This window comes from Corvus kubaryi, unplaced genomic scaffold (assembly GCF_017639235.1).
Source record: "Corvus kubaryi isolate FWS band 111438036 unplaced genomic scaffold, C.kubaryi_AGA036_p1.0 37385, whole genome shotgun sequence".
Classification (NCBI taxonomy): domain Eukaryota; kingdom Metazoa; phylum Chordata; class Aves; order Passeriformes; family Corvidae; genus Corvus; species Corvus kubaryi.
In genome coordinates, this window is record NW_024581127.1 from 23,667,350 (window position 1) to 23,682,461 (window position 15,112).

At 40.2% G+C, this 15,112-nt stretch overlaps 1 protein-coding gene and 1 long non-coding RNA gene across 12 annotated transcripts in view; one reads left to right on the forward strand and one right to left on the reverse strand.

Annotated features, from left to right (window-relative positions):
* Positions 1-602: 602 nt before the first annotated feature.
* The window catches only part of ENPP2 (ectonucleotide pyrophosphatase/phosphodiesterase 2), a 72,632-nt gene continuing 58,122 nt past the window's right edge, over positions 603-15,112 (reverse strand). For 8 of the 11 annotated variants that reach the window (XM_042036031.1, XM_042036029.1, XM_042036027.1 and 5 more), the window contains 9 exons: positions 14,965-15,052; positions 13,862-14,034; positions 13,525-13,576; positions 10,904-11,040; positions 10,336-10,471; positions 9,471-9,548; positions 6,743-6,875; positions 6,005-6,161; positions 603-1,210 (listed from right to left, as the gene is read on the reverse strand). In XM_042036031.1, coding sequence (XP_041891965.1) covers positions 1,040-1,210; positions 6,005-6,161; positions 6,743-6,875; positions 9,471-9,548; positions 10,336-10,471; positions 10,904-11,040; positions 13,525-13,576; positions 13,862-14,034; positions 14,965-15,052 — 1,125 coding nt within the window. In that variant the 3' untranslated portion in view covers positions 603-1,039. The remainder of the gene's footprint in view (positions 1,211-6,004; positions 6,162-6,742; positions 6,876-9,470; positions 9,549-10,335; positions 10,472-10,903; positions 11,041-13,524; positions 13,577-13,861; positions 14,035-14,964; positions 15,053-15,112) is intronic. The other 3 variants (XM_042036032.1, XM_042036028.1, XM_042036036.1) reach the window with 1 other exon arrangement.
* Positions 3,024-8,998, forward strand: LOC121668337. Its single transcript, XR_006017347.1, has 2 exons — positions 3,024-3,091; positions 8,960-8,998. It is a non-coding gene; the product is annotated as an uncharacterized LOC121668337 (long non-coding RNA).

A 15,112-nucleotide genomic window follows, 5' to 3' on the forward strand; every position in this document is an offset into this window, starting at 1 on the left:
TTCCTTTGAGAATGAGGGCTGCCATTAAGCCTCAGACTAGGGGAACACATCTCAGGCTCTGTCCATTAGAACAGGATGATAAAAATCAGATTTTCTTCTCACAGCTAAAAGTCCACTGTTGTATATTTAGCAATGTCACCTCTTTCAGCTTCTGTCTCATTTCAATTTCCCCCAAAGCTGAAGCAAAGGATGATGGAGCAGGTATTCCCATGAACCAGCCCAGACCAGCTGTGGTAGAGAAGGGGTGTGACACAGCCCTACCCGCAACAACCGATGTTATCACCTTGGATCCTTTCCACAGTTCCAGAGCAGGGCCAAGTGGCCTCAAGCATGGAATAATTCCCTGCTAGCTCATGACAGCAAGCATCCTCCCCTCCCAGCTCTGCCCCTATAGCAAAACCTAACCAGTAATGACTGCTGTGGGTGTCTATTTTATGTCTCATTGCTGAGTACCAGGGCAGGGCACCTGGGCCCCGGCAGTCCTCTTACCAGCAAACCTAAGGCTCTTGAGAAGGGCTCTGCTCACTAAGAGATCTGTCAGCATCCAGCTGCCCACAAGCCCCTCTGAACATCCCTGTGAAAGGAAATCAAAACACATTAAAAAAACCTGAATGTGTGGTTTATTATATTTAAGATGCTATTTGTCTATAGTGTTTAAATATGTCTGTCACACAGTTATCAGTAAATGAATGTAATTTTACATGTTCAGTATTTTGATATACAGTACAGGACTACAAGTGTGGTAAAGGAGCATGAGAAATTTCCTTGATGCATGCATCAAACCTTGCAGCACCACTTAAAAGCTCCGAGTAAGGACTCAAAATGCAGTATTACAAGCACTACTAAATCAACCAAGAGACATACCTATATTAAACATTAGAGAAACAAAACAAATGACACAAAGGTTTAATGTTTAAGATTTGATACAGGATTAAAATACTAATATTTTTAATGTCCTGGCTTCAAATTAATAAATATAAAAACAATATAAAAATATACACCAATTGATAAAAGGATGCACTGAGTAAAGGTTAGAAAGCTAAATTTCACTTTCAAACGTATGCAGGTATGTCTTTAGGGAGAGGATTTCTGTGTAGCTGCGACTGGTCTTTCGGAAGAAGTCCAAGCTAGTGAGCTGTTCAATGTCACGCACACGTGCAGTGTGCATCTTCAGAAGATCTTCAACCCACTTTGATTCATCCTCAGAGCTCTGGGGAAAAAAAAAAAAAAAAAAAGTTTTATAGTAAGTCTTGTCAAAAATCATCTCCAAAAGCAAATGCAACTCGTCTACACATTTGTTCCAGATTTGAAGAACCTCTGTGCCTTATTCAGGAATGAATAAGGTAAATGAGTTCCAAGAAAACAGATTTGACATTTAGCAAGCAAGATGAATCCTACAGTTTTAATTCAGTACCCATTTTAGGATGGGGTTGACACAAAAACATAATCATCTAGAAAAAGCTAGGTTCAAGTTGCAGGTGTTTCAGAAAAACAGCCATATATTTTTAGAAGATCCACTGGTCACTCCATGGTTTTTATCTCACAGAAGGAACTCCATATTAATTATTTTTGTATTACCAAAGGCCAAACTCTAGGCTGTTTGGCTTTGAATCCTACCCCTATACATTATTCTCAATTGACCACTACATCATCTAACACAGTAATATTTTAATCTTTCCACTTTACTTTTAGGAGACCTTTACAATTCTTTACACAGTTGGGACAGTGGTTTATGTAGGTATCTAAAGACTCTTGTTACTGGAACATACATATTTTTCACTGATAAAAAAAAGAATTTCACCAAACATTTCCTGATACAAAAAAAAAAAAAAAAAAGAAAAATCAGGAAGGTTATGCTGCCAGAGTGATTGGGGTCAGGTTGTATGCTCTTAGGGGATAGCTGCTGCCTCATGCCTTGTGCCAGCACCAGCACATGTTGGAGTCATCCACAAACTAAGGTAACTCGCAAACACATCAGAAAATCAGCCCTGCAAAATGCTGCAGTGACTGGGACTGGCTGTTTGTGTGCCTTAACCAGCCCAGCAACATGTGCCATGAGCACTGCACCCAGGCCTGGGCACTGCATGACAGGGAGCAGACATGGGAAAAGGACAAAGCAAACAGGACTTTTCCCTCTTTGGCCCCTCTGGCTGGTACCTCTAAACCACTGCTAGGGAAGCAAGTTAGGAATGGTATCTCCGGTATTTAGACTTCATGTGTGTGACTTGGAAATCTTGCTGATAAAAATCTACTTCTGGGCCTATTCCTGGAAATGAACTCTTTTCTGACTGTCTCAGCAAGGTCCTCCTACTAAGTGACCCTCTCATAGACCAAGACTAAGCTCCAGCAATGCCAGAGCCCATCCAGTGTAGTAGTTGTGCCACAGACCAGGAAGTGGGTCACCCAACAAAAGCCGGGAGGGTGAGCGCGGTCGTTTGCACAGAGGACACAAAGTCCCAGACAGATCACAGCTGGCTGCTCTAAAGCAAATGTCCATGACCGAGTCAGCACCTGTTCAGTTCAAAGCTCTCAGCCCCAAACCAGCTTTCCTCTCCATATCACTAACAACCTGAGGACCAAAACCAGGTCTGGAACAAGAAAGGAAAGATGCAAATTAAGAGGGAAGAGGAGGGAGCGCATCCTGCTCACTCCCCTTTGCCTGCAGTTCCATGCTCCAGGAATGCCACCTGGCAGCATGTGGCTGCAGGAAGCCCCTGCTCAGCCTTCAGCCTGGCAATCAGGAGTCTGCAAACAGGCCTCAACAGGGTTGTTATTGCAAATGCAGCCACTGTGACATTTTTGTTTTCCTCAAGCCTTTCTTCTGAGCAGGAAATCTGCAGAGCTCAAAAGGAAGTTATGAGCAAGCTACAAAGCTCACTTTTTTTGAATACAAGCAGTGTGCAAAAGATCTGCAACATGAATAAATCACAGGACTGTGAGGCTTGTTTAAACCTAGTCCAGCAAGACGGCATTTGCATGACTCCAGAAAATCAATCCACTGATTTCCATTTTTTTTTTTCTAGTCCACAACCTGCCCATGAAGCCTCAGGTGCAGCAGCAAGGATCTGAAATACAGTGATCAACTAACATGGTATTATATTGCCACATAATAATGAAGTGTTTACATTTAAAATGACAGTTTTCTCCAACTGTAGTGCTTAGTCTCACCCCCATAATACAGAGAGTTTTAGAAGGAAAAAATAACAATTGAAAACACGGAGACAAATAGAAATAGGTAATCAATTAGGAGGCTAACCCAAAATCCAGTGGAAAAAACACCAGATATTCTGCACAAGAATCTCTCTGAATATCAAATGGAAAGCTGAACATGATGCATGTAGACAGGTGGGTGAGGAACTCACTAATGAAAAGAAATTTAAATGTTCTGCTGAAGGGAAAACAGTCGCCTAGAGAAAGTTTCCAGTAGTTTCTAGGGTTCCTTCAACTTTGGTCTTGGAAAGGATTTTGTGTAATGTTTTCACACATGCTTCTTGTGCCAAGGTCATTAGTTGCTAGCAAAAAGCCCCAATAGTCAGGAACTCCTGTCAATGCAGAGGAAGACTGGAATAGCACAGTGGAGGATGCAGATGCAGGAGCTCCCAGTATAGCATGAAATTGGGTTATCCAAACTGACACACAGAAGAGAAGCACCTGAGTGTATCAGTTGTGCACAAATGTGAGCCACCATTACAACACAGCTATGGAAAAAGCAAATTATAGGTAGTATCAGAGGAGTTGTGTCCAATGGAAAGAAAACCATTTTCATTTTGAGATCTGAGCTGCAGTACTTAATCTCATTCATGATCCAGGGGAAAAAAAAGATTGGACTGGATGAGATGCACAGGATGTCTGCCAACAGGCTCATTCTCTCTTAAAAGAGCAAAAAAGATCCTGGGTCTTCCATGAATAGAGAGAAGTATATGCTTTGAGAATCATCATAAATCATCCCTAGGGTAAATCCCAAAGAAGGGCTATTTAAGACACAGAAAAATGTTGACACAAGAATAAATGGGCATAACCTCACCATGAATAAACACAGTTTAGAAAAGGAACAAATTCAGATGAGAAGAGTAGTGGTGTTCTTCAGTGGCTGTGTGAAGAGAGAGAATGTGTGTACAGCTAGAGCAGAGCAGAGGGAAAGCTAATATTTCTTCAAATCTTAAAAGAAAACTGTGGAGATGTTAAGGTAAAATTCCTATGTTATCCATGCATTTCATCCATGAAGTATGGTGAGGTTTTACGCAATCACTTCTTCGGACAAGTAAGGTGGAACACCATGTGCAAAAGTAAGACTGATGCTGGATTTCAGTGGTAGAAATTTGCCTAGCTGTATTTTCATTCAAGAGCAACATTTAAATATTTTTGGAGTGGTTCTTTGCTATATAAAAGGCATGGACCAATATCTGCTAATGACCTTGCAGAAGCACTGAAGTTTTTCTCAGACTGTAAATACATACACTGTAAGTAGCACAACCTACAGAGAAAAGAAGGTTGGTTTGAAATGTAAGAAATCAAAAACTAGAAGAGACCATTATTGTAAAGAGCTCATAAAAAGGATTTCAGCAGTTTAAGAGAACTATGACATGCAATATCAGGAGGAAAAAAAAACTTACTTTGTCATAAAATTACATGTGGGCCAAGTTACAAGGGCAGAGACACTTAATACCTGCCAAAGTAGTAATTTCCAGATCACTAATTGGATCTTGATTCAGAGAAAAGGAGTCCAGAGAAAAACCACAATGCAATATATGTAGGACATTCTGAGACTCCTGGTGGAAAACATCTCTGCCCAAAGCAGTTGAGAATCTAAACAGGGGAAAGCCAGACCTGCTCAAGAGAGAGGGATACTGCTCCAAAAGCATGGGTTTAAAAAGTGGACCCTGAAAGCAGGAAATGTTTGATGAATGAAAAAGAAACACTGTTCAAGGTCAATTGTGTTCAGAATTGGAATGACTATTTCTGCTTCTAGCTGGAAAAGGAGTCTTAACTTTTTTTGCCTATACAAAATTTATAACATCAATGTGTTCATTCAGGAAACGGTTATTTGATGAGTGAGAAAGAAACAGTGTTCCAGGTGAATTGTGTACAGAGTTGGAATGACTATTTCTGCCTGTAGCTGGAACAGGAGTCTTAACTTTTTTGCCAATACAAAATTCATGACATTAATGAGTTCATTCAGGAAACAGTCTCCTGGCAGCCTATAGTGAAGTGTCTGTGTGCAGGAATCCACACAGCTGTGTAATGGGAGAACAAGTTCAGGCGGAAGGACAAGTCTAAATACAGCTGCCTGGGAGCTCTGCTGTCCTCGCAGAGCACTGGAGCCCATGGGGGACCCAACGCCCTCCTGCCACACGATCAGCTGCCAAGTGTGCACTTTCTGCAGTGCTGACCAGACCAAAGCCTTCATTAAGATTCTTACAGTAGATGATCTTGCATCCTAATGGAAGATAGGAAAGAAACCAGAAGGGTGTTTGGCTAGCTCTGTAATAAGAACCCAAACCTTTCCCTTGCATCAAGGTGTTCTGAAAACAGCAAGAACTACAATTCTACCCTTGGCCGGTTATAGCATCTACTTTTAATACTGTTGGGTTGGATATAATCATGCTGATTGATGCACCCAGACTGCTGTAGCAGACAGATTGCACTGTACCTGCATATAGAAACTGACCTCCATAAAAACATCAGGCTGGCTGCCAGCACAGTATGTCTACCTATACAGCCTCCCCCCAGTCTGTTCTGAAGTTACACTGACAAAACATAGAATCCTACAGGCAATAAACAATACTGCCAACCTACTGTATGTCAGTGCTTCCAGACAATTTTAGGTGCAGTAATAGTTCCATATTGTTGCTGATATAATGGAGGCGTGCATTCGCTTAACAGAGGCACTATCCTGTGCTTCCCATTCAAGACATCAGTGAGCACTTGCTTCTAATAGTAATGGGTTTTCACATGTCCCAGGAACGTGTTTACCCCAGAGCTGCAGTAGTGCAACAAAACTTACATTGCAGCTCTCATCATTGTCAGGCCGGTGGGGAAGGATGTATGAGAGCACAGAGAGCGGTCCATCACACTTGTCGGCTGGCTGAGTGAAATCTAAGCAGCTGGTTATGATGGCATAGTAATGAGTTGGAACAGGGATTGCACTGCCTTCCACAAACCTGAGGGAATAAAGCAAATATTTATCCACAAAGGATGAACTTGTTTGGAAGAAGGTTACACAAACAACATGGTCTTTCCTCTCCTACGTGTGAGGACACACATACATTGTTGAGATGTGTTTGATTCCTGAATACTGTTGAAAGTGAGCATCCAATTAGCTCACACTGTGCTACATAATTACCTCCTGCAGCGCTGAAAGGCTTCTTCGGTTCAAAGACATAGAGAGAATGCATTACAGAATTAACAAAAGACTTGAGCATGTAACTAAATAGCACTGCTCTTAAGTTCTAGAGAATTTTAGAGACAATAGACTCTGTGGAACCTAATTCAGCTTCATCTCAAACCAAGACAAGGATGAACACAATTTCAAAGTCAAGGTGAAAAGTTAACTGCTGAATTGTCATTTCCTTATTTTTATCACTGTCCTATCTACATGGGCATTCAGTCCCAATAACTTTAGAAAGAGCTAGAAAATTATGTCCCCTCCCAAAAATCAAATTATGTGCAGATAATTAATTTTTTAAGATAAAGTCATCAGCAAGAGAAGCAACAGCAAACCAATTTAAAGACAAACTCTTACTGTTTTATTTTGTCAGGTGTGTCATGTAAACCATCATAGTCATAGTCAAAGATTGGTCCACTTATAACATTGACTCCATTTCGTTCAGTGGCGTATCTCTTCACCAAAACCCTTTGGAAATAGTTCCACACCTCTGTGGGGAAGAAAACCAAACCAAACAATCAAACCAAAAGTAATAAAAAAACCCCAAAACAAACAGAAAAAACCCAACCAAACAAAAACCCCACAACACACCAAGATTTGGATAAGTCAAAACATGTCGAGGTTACAAACAGTTTTCTTCTTCCTGAAGATAAAAATCCAGTGGATATTATTTGTGAGATAGTAGGGGAAATCAAAGACTAAGCATTACAGAGTTACTGCAGCTTCATTCAGTTTTGTCAATAAAGCCTATTCAGGCTTCTTTGTTCTCTGTTGATTTTTTTTCCCCAACCAGTGATAAAGGAAATGCACGGTACAGCTCCCAGGCTGGCATTACCACAGGCCTTGCACAGAGGTTCTGCTGTTCCTTCACCAAGCTGTAGAAACAGTTATTCACACGTTTTTGATATCTCTGTAAACGCTACCTTTGTCTTTGTTATCTGCTTACAGGGAAATATGCTGGGGTGGTGTGTTTTGGGGGTTTTTATTAATTTTAAAAAGGATACAGCACCACGATTAAAAGCTGAAACCAAGCATTTTAAAAGAAAGGGAAATACAAAGGTCATATTCATTCAGTTAAATTCTCCTTCGATACAAAATGTTTAACTTTTAAACTAAATGCAATCAAAGAGGACCAAAGTCATGTCATTACAGCAGCCTTTGGGAAGAGCATGACACACTTTCTCCCACCATGTCCTCCTCAACCTTAGCAAGTTAAGATTCTTGCAGAGATGGGAAACACACTGGAATCTCCAGTGACATCATTCTTACAGTTCTTTTTTTTTCTTCTTTTTTAACTAACAGAAGTGTATGTAAACAAAACTTCTCAAACTTGTAAGAGTTTAACTCTTGTCTTGTCAGCTCAGACCATTAAGTCCATGGTTCCCTGGAGCTGGTGGCAATGCCAGCCTCAGAAAGCTCCCTTGTACACCTTGTTCTAAGCCAGCTGGGGCTGATGCCCAGGGTCCCACCAGCAGTGGTCTAACAAGAACTTCAGCCTAATCACTTGGCAATACCACTCCTCCAGCTGCTCACTCCTCCAGTGCATGTGCCTTAACAATAAAAAACAGTCCAAAAAGGAAAGATTCCATCTCTCCTCACTGCCTTGAGTTTTGTATCTAAATCAGAGCCCTGTTCCACTTCCCACTGCAATTGCATACAGAGCAACACCAGGGCAATGTGGTCCCAGCCCAGGGGCATAATTTTTGTAGCTCCAGCAAAGCAGGAGCTGCTTAAGCCAATCTCACTACGGAAAAGATGGACACAGAATTATTGCCTGTGGGGATGGGATGGGACAGTCAATTATAAAAACAAAGCAGAGGAGGGGGCCCTCTGCAGCCAACACTACCACCAAAGCCAGCAAAGCATAAACTGCCACATCCTATTTCACCTGTTACAGAAAAAGATCCTTATAATCAGCTTATACTTGGCTCTCAGCACTGCAACCTGCATACATGGAGTGGTTTGTAATTCTGCAGGAATGACATTAGTACCAGAATTTTTTTGCAAGGAATCCTTCACCCACTTGTGATGAAGAAGGCCACTAGACAAAATGAGCTGCTAGAGGTGGGTTGTTCTCCTGTGATTAGCATTTCAGCAAAATACTGAGATTAACATTAGCATAAAGAGCACTTTTATGAAGTGACTCAGGAGCGGGAAATCCCTGATAATTTTTCACTACGTAATCAGTCAAGTGCTTTTGCTCAAATTTCCAGCAAACATCACCACTTGGTCCTACACAGAGGCTTTTCAGTTAAAAACACTCTTTTCTGGTTAAAAAGAAACAGGCTCCCATAGGCTTTGATGTTTATCCAAACCTCTCTGGCCTAAAATCTTAATTGGAAATCTCACAAGAACAGGCTCTTGAGATTCTTCCAAGGCTTGTCAATCCCTGCCGAGCCAAAAATGCCACCAGAATAGCCTGATGGTTTTCCTACCTCTTGGCAAGACTAGAGAGAAAAGGGATGTGCAGACAAAAGAAATGTTAGTATTATAATCCTGCAGCACTGAAAGTTTCAGACAGGTTTAAATCATCCCTCATTTTCCATAAATTGGTTTTCTCTTTTTTCTTTATAGGTAATAAATATGTTCAGTCTCCTTCTAAGGGCATGGAGAGAAAAATCAAATCTAATCACTTGTCCCCGAACTACAAAATGCCAAGGACACACTCCCAGGCTTGAACATGCTCTCAGGCTCCAGCTGTTGCCTAAGTATGTTCTGCACTAGCTTGGGCTACAGACAAGAGAATCTGAATGATCTTGCAGACAGTGAATTACTGTGACATAAAGCGCAACTGCTGACCTACAGCACGTCTGTGCTCTTACCTTAGCCCAGCACCAAGGAAAATAAACTTTTCTTAAAACTTAAGCCTTTCTTGTGGTATTTATTTATTATTTATTTATATTGTGGCATATATAGCCTGCCCATACCTAGCACTATACAGGTGCCCACAGGTATTATCTGCTGGCTATAGGTAACTGAATTTTATGTTCTAAACTTCTCCCATCAGTTCATTCCATAATCCAACACACAGTAAAAAAAAAGCTTGTTGTTAAAGAGAAGTATAGTCATGGAAAAAAGCACTTACTTTTGAAGGCAGGATACATTGGAATTATATTTGTTATTAGAAAAGCATCATATTTTGCTTCTGCAGAGGAACTTAATTCTGAAAACAGTGAAACAGAAAAATATTAATGAGATGAAATATAAGAATTTTGTAAAAGATATAAATGTTTTGAAAATGGCTTCAGATCTTAACCAAAGGGAATACTATAATCTAAACAGCAATCTGAATGCTATATCCAGAAATGCACATTACATACACAAAATTTGTCTTTAACATGACAGCTGAGCATGGAAAGGAAGGATTTTATCTTTACTTCAACTGTCAGTCTGTTCAAACTATTTTCATATAGCTCATCTATTTTTGCTCTCTTAAAAGGCAGAGAGCTGCTCTGCAGGCATTTACAAAAGCGGCCAGCAATTTTCTGGGAAAGAAGTGTGGAATTATCTTCTAGTTCTGAGCAAGCCTTTGCACCAGTAATTCCATTTCAGAAATCCACCATAAAATATTTCAGCCACTGAGTGAGGAAGGCAGAGCAATGAAGTTCACAGCTGTGAGAAAGTTGTGCCCCTTCAACATTTACTATTCCCAGAAGATCACTGCTCCAATACTGGAGTAAAGCAAGTGCATCAGGAGAATCAAGAACACTTGTTTACATAGGCTTTCTACTATCACTATTTCTATAGGATGGTAGAAACTTTTACAGTATGCAAAAGTCTAATTTGGATTTATGAATTAAAAATATGTTTATCTTACTGGTGTTTGAATTCAAAATTAGTCTGTTTTTATCTGGTGGGGTTTGCCTGGAGTATGTTCATACCAAAGGTTTTCCCTAACAAAACAAGACAATTGCAAAATCCCTAGGTACTAAAAAGCTATCTAAACTTACGAGGAGGGAAGAGGAATCCATAGGAGAGCTGTTTGTCGCCTCGGTATGCGGCGCAGCTCTGGCTGTTTCCTGGAGAAATGCGGAGGTCAGGCCTCACACAGCTGGCCAGGTGCTCCGGGACACCTGATACCTCTGCCTGTATTGAGGAACATGGAGAAAGCAAAAAAAAAGTAATTTCAGTACAGATAAAAGGAAACAGTTGACAGACTGCACAGAAGGCCTTGTGTAGTAAAATAAACCACTACAACCAAATCCTGCTCCTGCATTGCTACACAGTCCCTTCTTCAGGGAAATCTCCATGGGAGATAATTCAAATGAAGGCACTCATAATAAAACAAACCCCCACTGAACAAAACAGGAGAAGAAATATATGACCCTTCTGCCTTAAAATTCTTCTCTCATGAAGGAAATAAAAGAATCTGGGCATTGTTTACAGAGGTACTTGACATAATTTCTGGTGCGAAAATTTCCCTGGGAAAGGGAAATTTTAGGACTTCAAGAACACAGATACCAAAAAATTTTCCCCAGGATTTTTTAAGCACATTTCAAGAGTAGAGACAGCTCTAACCTGTTTGGAAATAGTGTAGGATGTCCAGAGAGGCATCAGGAATGTTTCACTGTAGCCACTTTCAAAGTCATGATGATGCAAGATATTGTATTTTGTGCGGTACAGTACTGCAGGGCGTCCATATAAAAGATGCTTCTCTAAAGATCAAAAGAAATTACATTTACACTTATTACTAAAAATCTTAAGGATGAAAAAAAGAAAAATGGGGTTGGCTTTTTGTCACATGCTGATTTTTCAGTGATCATTAATGGGATATTGACACCAAATAATTACTAAGGAAATCTTTTGAAAGAGAGAGAAACAGCTCTTCAACTGTTCTGACTGCAATCCCCATTCCAGGCTCACAATACCCTTTGGGATTAAAAGTCCCTTCTACACTTGAAAGCTTGTTTGTGTCACAGGTTGGAAAGAGGGTATTTTTCCAAACCCTGGAGACTCTTCAATGATCTTTGTGTCCACATTTCAGTCACACATGAGGTGATAAGCACTTTTCTTCATAGCTTTAAATCCGTCCCTGGTCTATCAGTCTTGCCACTCTTCTCTGGACTTTCTCTCCTTCCTAAGTTTTCTGTAAAGTCCCTCTCAAAACGGAGGCGAAAGTGGCCACTCACTAAAAGAGTAGTTTTTTCCCACTTGGCTGATACAGATTAGTTCTGAAGACTGATGTGATATTTTTTGTCAGTAAAATCAAAGAAACAAACTAAGAAAAAAGCCTTTTCCTTACTTTGGCTACAAAAAGATACCTCCAGCTCTGTAAAAACTGCCCTTCTTCTGTCTTGGTGATATGTTATGGTTAAATGTCCTTAGATAACTCTGACAACCTTGCTTATAAAAAGACAAAAACATTGAAAGAGATAGAAGAAAAATAGATTTCCTGGATAATCTTGCATTGCCCTGTAGAGTTCATTGAATTTGATAACCTTTTGGCAAACACACATGGCTTGCTTTTGGAAATTAAAACAGAAAATTAAAATAGAAACAAGGAAAGCAGCCTAACACAATTCCCAGATAGGCATTTAACCTGAAAGAAAAGGGCATGTTTTATTAGTGCTTGACTACAAACAGAGGATGTTTTTATAGGGCACAAGAAGAAAAGTAGGAAAAGCCTAGTCTAAGGACAAAGATGATAAACTTGCTTTATTCAAGAGAAGCTGAAGTCATCTTTTTCTTCTGCCTGTGAATAACGACATGGTGCACTGTGTGGGAGAAGGGAATTAAATAAATGCAGGAAGATCTGTAAACAGGTGCTACAGCTTGTCTTGAAGTAAAACAAAACTTGCATGCAGCAGAACTGCTTGCTTAAATAAGGACACACCATGCCATTTAACAGAGAATTGACAAATGAGCAAGTGCAATTGGTTTGAATGCTCACATATTAAAATATATCGAAATACTATTTTTATATTACTACAGTGAAGAAGAATGAAAACTATAAACCAAAATAAAGATGTTGAGATTTGAACTACAGCAGTGACGGTGTTTTCTCCTGATGCCAGAAACTGTCACAGTGAGGAGTAGCTCTTCATTGATTGGGAAAATCAGTTTAACAAGATGAAAGCTGCAGAAAGGCAATTTAACTGACAAAGAGGAGGAATTACATCACATTTAGAAACTAAAGGATAGGCTGCATTGCCTGTTCACAACAGAGAAACTGAAAATACCTTCATAAAGTATTGCCTTCATAAGGAAATTGAAACAAATCTCCTTAACCATCTGAACAATACAATTTGAGATACCTCAAAAATCCGTGTCTAAACTCAAAGCTTCAGAATTTGTTAATCTGGACAATTGTTATGGTAAGGGAAATGCTGTGAATTGTTATGCTGAACTTGATCACCACTGTGAGAAGGAAAACTCTGCTTTGGTTCACCTTTCAACTCAGTAGTGCTGCTCAGAAAAGTAGTGCTCCTCTGCTCCTATTGCTCCGCTTTAACCTGGACCACGGCCCTGATGCAGCTGAGAATGCAGTCACACAGAAGTCAGCGCTGGCACACAGCAGGAACTAGTGTCCAGGAGAGCTGGGAATGCTTTCTCCTGGAAGTAACATTGACTTGAACACTGAAGAGGAACAGAATTGCGCTCAGCAGCCTAAACTAGCAGAGCACTTGTTTCACTCTATAACCTGCACCCTAAGAGCCAAGCATTAAGACCTAGTCAGGGATTGTCAAAGCAGCTGTAGCATCCTTTCTAGGTGAAACCTGAGCCTGGATAACTATGGGAAAACACAGCATGCAAATACAGTCTGGTTTTTCCCCCACTTACAGCCTGTGGTTGAATGGAGTACCACCTCATGCACCCTCTCCTTTCCTCATGTCTCTACCTTCACATCTGAGCTTAAAACTTCTGAAGGTGATGGAGTGGAAGAATTAAAACTCACATCACTTTGAACAATGCTTTAGTCCCAGTTCAGCAAAAGGTAGTGTGCACTTCGTCACATGAGCAGCGCTTCATCCCGAGATCCCACATAACTCATGTGTGTCTGTGTGCTACTTCAGCAGTTACTCGAAAAGACAATTTACCACACTTAACCACACCAGGAGCTGCTCTGGTATTAACGACGCAAAGTAATTTACAAAAGAAAATGAAATCAGCTTTCATCAACTGAGGCAGCAGGCTCTTACCTTCTGTTCCCTTGACATGAAAGCGCTTGTTGAGTTCATCCAACTTGTTCTTCTCAAGAATAGAAAAAAAAGGAACAAAATTAGGACCACTGGAGCACTCTGACATCTCATTTTACTAGGCATCTAACACAACAAAACTAGTACTATAAGACAGTGATCATTTTCTTATCTTCACTTTTACAAAAAGCCATAATTGTTCCAAGAGGGCAAAAGACTTCACAGGAGGGACCTGGGGAAATTCTTACAGATCAAATCCTCTCAAAACAAGTAAAATGGCTACAACTTTACCAAAAACTACTGCTAGTAGTGGAGGCTTTCACAGATCCTAAACACCTACCTTATCATCACATGTACATCCTATATCAAAATCTGATGCAGAAGGTAGAGCTACAGGATACAGTGGTTTAGCAACTTCATCTGGCACAGTTGGTTTATAAACATTGGCTCTCAGCAGGTGATTTAAACTTCCATGGGTGCCATTATTGGGAGCAGGCTTTAATCCAAGCAGATCTATGAAACCACCGAGGAAAAATGAATGGTGGTTAGACTCCAAACATGTATTCAGCAGCAACTCTATCAAGCCAAGACATTTATTAGTAATATTGTTTACACCTACAGCATGTTAATGAAAGCTTTTAATGTAATGAAAACACTGATCTTTTGTCCAAGTCATAAAATTGCAAATGCCACATGAATAGTATCTTTGCTTTCATGACAAAATGTTAATTTGCACCAAGACACTGGAAAAATTTTAAACTGTACAGAGTTTTATTATAACTACTCCTTCAGCTTCCAGTGCAAACCTATGCTCAATGTGCTGACCTTACACCAAACATCTGCAACACACTGATTTATAAATAAGGGCTAACTACCCCTTAGGTTGTACATATTTGGGAAAAAAAATGTGAATCACATCTTTGAAACACCTTGAAGTTTTACTGTGAATTACACGTTGAAAATTTCATTTTTCTAGAAAATCAGTACTAAAGAAAAGATCTTAATGAATATCTGTATACATCATGAGATTCTTCTTCGTGGCTTCAGTGCAAATTCAGGAAACATAATCATACCAGGAAATGCCATAGAAAACTAAGTGATCAGCCTGAGCTGCTGCATGAGATGTGCAGGTGCAGAAGCAAGTCTCTGAACAGAAACCTCTTTCCTAGACTGCTGAGATGTGGACACCACACATTATAGGGGTGTCCATTTGATCTCTGTCAAGCTGCACACATCCTAACTATAGTAACGCCCTTTACTGGCCAGCACCAGAGCAAACTGAGACCCCTGAGATGTGCCTTCAGCCCTCCTGGCAAGTGCTTGGGAAAGGGGGACTAGGAAAAAAACACTGGGAGGAATTCAGGGCATGAGCTCATGGGTACCTAAATGAAGCCCTGGTAAAATAAGTTGCTGCTTTTGCAACTTCTCAAGCAGGCAGCTTACCACACATGACGTTGTACAGTTCAATGTTTTCAAAAGGAGGCACTTTGGTCTTGTACTTGAAGGTAGGACCATAACCTATAAAGACAGTCTTAAAAAAAAAATAGAAAGAAGAACATGAAGGAAGAACTTTAAAATGTGGGGGGTTTTC